The 6,056-nt window shown below is 33.3% G+C and overlaps 1 protein-coding gene across 1 annotated transcript; it reads left to right on the top strand.

Moving 5' to 3' along the window:
• The first annotated feature begins 3,886 nt into the window (after positions 1 to 3,886).
• Positions 3,887 to 5,292, top strand: LOC119637826 (60S ribosomal protein L23a). The gene is made up of 4 exons (XM_038034176.1): positions 3,887 to 4,000; positions 4,367 to 4,704; positions 4,769 to 4,896; positions 4,958 to 5,292. The coding sequence occupies exons 1-4, from the start codon at positions 3,970 to 3,972 to the stop codon at positions 5,217 to 5,219; spliced, it is 759 nt and encodes a 252-aa protein (XP_037890104.1). The 5' UTR covers positions 3,887 to 3,969; the 3' UTR covers positions 5,220 to 5,292.
• Positions 5,293 to 6,056: the final 764 nt, after the last annotated feature.

Here is a 6,056-nt window from a genome sequence, read left to right as displayed (position 1 = left end):
ACTGCCACAACCATTAGAAATGGTAGAGTGTAAGTAGGCCGGAGTATTATCGTTAAGACAGTAGAGATTACTGAATTCCATATTTTCACACAAAGCTTTGCCTTGATTATTTGACAAAGAGTCACCAAAGCAAGGGTTTCTTGCGTTAAAATCTCCTGCAAAAATGACATTGTAATAACCGTCGAGCATATCACAGAAGCGTTTCATACCGTCCCAGGAAGATTGGATGGGAGTATTGGGTTTAAAATAGCAAGCAGCAGTGACTATATTTGGCTTTAGAGAATAAATTTTAACAATTACAATATCAGGAGCTGATTTGAAGGGAATTTGTTTGAAGGAGATACCTTTCCTAGCTAAAATAGCTACTCCTCCATAACCATCACTCCTGCATTTGTAAGCGGAGTTGTAATTAGGAATTTTAAGGTCTGAAATACTATCATCAGACGGAAAAATTTTACTCAAAATTCCGAAATCAGTTCGACTGGAATTGAAGTGGTAATCCAATAAGTAGACATTGCGCCTGAAACTTTGCATATTATATGGTAAGAAAGATGTCACTGGGGAATGCGAGGGCATGTTAGGACCGAATTAGATATACCTTATTTTAAAAGGTCAAATTTTGAATCAAGGATTGCAATTTCTGTTTGGATGGTTTTCAATTTTTCTTCATAAGGAGTGGTGGAAAAAATTTTCAAAATTTTTTCCGATAATATTTCCATTTCTGTGGACTTGTGGTTATTGGTGAAGATATGCTTTTCAGAAGATTGGGGAGGTTTTTTTGGCTCCTGTATCTTAGTACTGTAAGTCGAGAGCATCTTATGAATCGCCCTTTGCATGGGTTTGAGAATACCCGGTCTATTTTTAACAATCGCATTAAATTTTAAAATGATATTTGACTCTAGAATCGGATCTATTATGTTGTTAGATATAGTACTATTCTTCTTTGCCGAGAAATATTCATCGTGGTTGTTGTCTAAAATATTGAACGGATTGGTAGAGAATTTTTCTTTGTATTCTCTAAGAGAGATATTTTGGATGGTTAAGATTTCTTTAATGTTTTCCTCCTTCTTCCTTTTGGGACACACACTACAAGTTACATTATGGTCCAAAGACCCACAACCTAAGCATTTGATTAGTTTGCAAGACAGCTTATTAGCAGGGATAAAGTAGTCCACTGGGACAATACAATAATTGAATTTAATGTTTTTGGGGATTAATTTGCCCTTGAAGCCAATCTTCATGCTGTTTGTAGGGATGAATATTTCTTTGTTGGAGCGATCCCTTCTATGAAGTCTCGTGGCGGAAACGATGTCAATTTCAGAAATAGCGGAATTCAAAATATCTTCCTCCTTATTTGAAGCAGGAATATTTCTTATAATCCTGAATTTTTCAGTAAAATACCTAGGAATGTAGGTTTTACAAAGTTTCGAACGAAGTCATTATTTTTAATAAAATTATTAGCATTCATCGCATTACCAAAGCAAAGTTTAGCTTTGCCATTGCTAATGGTTTTGATGCTAATTAGACTATCCAATTTTAGATCTTTAATGTATTCAAAGAAAAACAAGTCAGAACTGAGATGTTTGTATCTATCGTTATTAGAGACTTCAAGGAAAACATTGCACTCTCCAGTCACTTCATTATCATAAAAATTTTAACTTGTTAGCTCTAAGGGACTATTATTTGAACTACTGTGCTCCACACTGCCCTTATAAGAAAGAATGATTGAAATTGAGGCGGTGGTATTAACCTCCATAGACAAATCTCTCTCGGGTAAACTATCCTTATCAATAAATTTTTTCTTAGGAATTTTTTGCTGGTTGGAGTTTTTTCTTTTAAATAAATTCTGATTGTGAGTGGTTCGTACGAAGTTTCCGAAATCCTCACCGTTATACAACAAGCCTTTTGAAGCGGGCGACTTTTAGGTTTCGTGCTAGACTATAGGCAAAAAGGTAAAGCAACTGACTTGCCAAGAGAATCAAAAAGGATATAGAAGACCAGCAGGTTCTGAAGAAACGACAGAAACGGAGAAAAAAACCTCGTACATTTAAAAGATTTAAAAAATCCACTTGAAGCGCCGTTACTTGATATCCAATATAATTGCGAGATGTCCAAGCAAGTCTTGCCGGGATAAACTAGAAGACAGCAGGTGAAGCTACGCACCCTGCGGAAATGTACAAAGATGTCGAGACTCTTGTTGATTATGTTTAATTGTCACGCTTATAGAACGAAAGCAGGGCTAGAAATTGTTAGAAGTTTAAACACTTCGCTATGTATGTTTTTCAATAGCTTAAAAAATTTTAATAAAAAGAATTTTTTTTTTTTTTAATTTAAATGGAATTTCTGCACCGAGAAAAAAGACGTCTTATTTCGTGCAGAGTTGCGCTTCTTTTCTGGTCTCAAATTCATTTCACCTTTTTTCGATCTCTTATTTCGTTTGTTTATTTAATTGGCTTTCTTGCTCTTCTATTCATTACTTCGTTATAACCCTACGATAATATCTCGAACACTCCGTTGTAATTGCAACGGACTGGAAGTTTAACTCGAATCGAAACCAATCGAGTACCATCCACTCAAAACGTGATTTTATCATTTTTTTCTTTCATAGCGCACAATGACTCGGCATCCGGAACCGTAAACGGAGCGCAAACCTAAATGATTGCACAGCTTTGCCTTTACTCACGCTTCGTCCCCTTTGAAAAACCGTATTTTTTATATAAAGAAACAAATAAAAATGCGTAAAACGTACGCAGTTTCAACGTAAAAATAAATTCAATCCTATGTTGATTTAAATGCTTTCTTATGTTACCCAATTTAAAATTTTGATTTAGAGAATATTTCTCCCCTCTAAGTGGCTAACACAACGATGCATTCTTCCTTTTTCGGGCAAAAAACTCTCAAGTGGCAAACCCACATTGCCATATTACTTGATAAGAAAATGTAAGGGTTTGTAAACAAAAGCTTCTAAATTTAAAATAAATTCATTTTAATTTTTTTGTTTTTGTTTAATTAGCTGATATACATGCAAAACCGTATGATTTGCCAACTACCAATATGACTCGAAAGAAATAGGCAAACTTGAAATCCTATCCCGAAGATGGCAATAGGTTTCTTTTATCAAATAACATGGCAATGCGGCTTCTCATTATATTTAGCACGTGGGGCATATTAGTCCGAAAAACGGAAAAACGCCTCATTGGAGGATGACTCAATTGAGCTACATTTATATTTCCAGACCTGACGGAAGTATGTGAATTATAAAATTTTAGTAAATGGGAGATAAATTTCGTCTATAAATATTTACATATTCATTATTTACATGTATATATATCTATATATATATATAGATATATATATATAGCTATATATATATATATATATATATATCTATATATATATATATATCTATATATATAAAATATATATATACATATATATAAAATTTAAAAAATTTATAAAATTTGCAAACTAAATGTGTTACCCAAACGTGGGAATATAGGCGAATTTTAATTGCATCAACACCTGTTGGCTATAAACGGAATAACGAATCAAAGACGTTAAGTCCATAAGGACGATTTATATGAAATTTGAAAGTTATTGACCTAACATTATTTTTATTTGGTTTTATTTGAAGTATACAACCTACTTTAATTACATCTTTCACCGTTTCATAAAACAATGCGAAAGCTTTTTTCATTTCATTCAAAGAAAAATCGCAATTCTATTTCAGTGTTTGGTACGTTTTGAGAATAATCTAATAATGTTATATATAAATCTTTCATTTACTTGTAAATTTTTTATATTTTGCTAATATCCTCGGATTAGAACGAGGCTGGCTTTTCAAATTAATCTGGTAACACTGAATTCAAAATTAACATACTTGGTTTTCCAAACAAACCCTTTATTTCACACTTCCGTTTCATTGACAAGCACGTAGGCTTTTCTTTTCTTAATTGCTTTTCGGTGAAAATGGCACCTAAAAATCCTCCTGAGAAGTCCGGTAAGAAGTTTTTTAAAGTCAATTTTATTATCAAGCATATTGCGAAAAATTTTAAAATAAGTCTTCATTGAAGCGTATTATTATTTCTGTAAGTTTTAATAGAGTGAAAAAATAAGAAAAATTTGGGAAAGAAAAACATGCGGTTGATTTTACGTTAAAAGGAAAAAGCGCTAGTTTGTGTTGTAAAGGTACATGCCAAAAAGAAAATTAATTGTAAATTAAACTTTATATGGGTTCAAAATGCAATATCATCGAATATGAATTTATTTTTTCTGTCTTGCCTGTGTATGACCTAACCTCAAAGCATTGCCAAGTAGTAGTTGTACCAACAGAAAAGTGTTCCATCCTTTGTCTTTATTATTTTAGCAAAGCCCGGTGAGAAAAAGCCGGAAAAGAAGCCAACGGCTGCCGCCCCTTCAACAATGAAAAAGCCTGCTAGTGCCAAGAAACCGGCTGCAGTTCCTGTCGCTGTTCCGCCAGCAGTTAAAAAACCTGTCCCTGTGAAAAAGACAGCCGTTATCAAGGCCAAGCCTAAAATTAAAGATGCAAAGAAAAAGATCGCAGCAGCTGGTAAAAAGCCTCAGGCAAGCTTAGCTAAATTATCGGCAAAAGCTCGAGCTGCTGCCAAAACCAAAGCTAAAAAGCCGCCAGTAGCTAAAGCAAAAGCTGTAGCTGTCTTGAAAGCCAAAAAGGCTCAAACAAAGGTAAGAAAGATGGTGGTGGGGGGGAATTAAGCTTGCATTTAAAAGATTTAATCCTTCCTTAAAGATCATTAAAGGTGCCTTTGGTACGCGAACTCGTAAAGTCCGTACTAGCGTTCATTTTCGTAGACCGAAGACATTGAAATTACCACGGAAACCTAAATATCCCAGAAAATCCGTACCCACCAGAAATCGGTAAGTAATCTCATACTGACGCTCGAAAAAATATAGTGTATTTTTTATGCTCGCATTACAGTATGGACGCCTATAACATAATTAAATATCCGTTAACTACTGAGGCGGCGATGAAGAAAATTGAAGATAACAATACTTTGGTGTTCTTAACTCATTTGCGGGCCAATAAAAATCATGTGCGAGCTGCTGTACGCAAACTCTATGATATTAAAGTAGCCAAAGTTAATATTCTAATTAGGCCCGACGGCCAAAAGAAGGCGTATGTACGTTTGGCTCGTGACTATGACGCGTTGGATATTGCCAACAAAATCGGCATCATATAGATTCTGCCTTCTTTCTTTTTTTTAGAAATATGTGAAAAATGAAAAAAAAATACATTTGCTTTGGACACTAATATTCCGGTGTAATCCAATACATAAGAAAATATGGAATTTTTATTTTATTTGTTCTGTTTAATCTTTTCAGAATTTATATCAGTGGATGTTATGATTCCTGTGGAAGTTATTTTAGGTAAGCATATTTTCGTTTAACTATTAGTCTTCCAGCAATGATGTTAACTTGGAAAGAATCTCACTGAATACATTTATTGTGAATGAAAAATATGTACACTGATTTATTTAAAAAAAAAATTTTTTTTAATTGCGTGTAGGACGTACTAATGTAATTTTGTAATTTCTTTTCAGTTAGCAAAACTTCTTGCTTGTGTTTCGCGTAACTAAGGTAATTTCTTCATCCAAAAACTTTACGAACAGAAATGGACTAATTTTTTATTACTTGAATAGTATGTTTATCGTTTTGTACTAATATTATTTCGTCTTCATTTTCTGATGAGAATATTCTTACAAATAATCTAATATACTTTTTCTTTTCTAATTTATTTCTTCAATACTTGCAGTCCTATCTTTTATTTGGTAAGCATATTCCTTTCTTTTCATTATTGGTTTTTTTCAAGGAAATGATTGAAGTGGACAGAATCGAAGTCTTGGGTACATGGGTCTAATTAGAATGCAGGAAGGTACTCAAGTTGTTGGGTCTACAACATGAATTTAAATCTCCGTAACTTATATGCATTTCTGTAGAATGTTTCTAATAAAGGGCAGTTATATTAATAATGAAAAAATTATATAGTCTTTTATTGATCTCTGGATAGTTTTTTTTTT

The sequence above is a fragment of the Glossina fuscipes genome, unplaced genomic scaffold (assembly GCF_014805625.2).
Source record: "Glossina fuscipes isolate IAEA_lab_2018 unplaced genomic scaffold, Yale_Gfus_2 61, whole genome shotgun sequence".
NCBI lineage: Eukaryota > Metazoa > Arthropoda > Insecta > Diptera > Glossinidae > Glossina > Glossina fuscipes.
This window is presented reverse-complemented; position numbering and strand designations above follow the sequence as displayed.

Coding starts and splice junctions, on each gene's coding strand:
- LOC119637826 (XM_038034176.1), top strand. CDS start 3,970: ATGGCACCTAAAAATCCTCCTGAGAAGTCCG. Junction 4,705..4,768: donor CCAAAAAGGCTCAAACAAAG/GTAAGAAAGATG, acceptor CCTTCCTTAAAG/ATCATTAAAGGTGCCTTTGG. Junction 4,897..4,957: donor TCCGTACCCACCAGAAATCG/GTAAGTAATCTC, acceptor CTCGCATTACAG/TATGGACGCCTATAACATAA.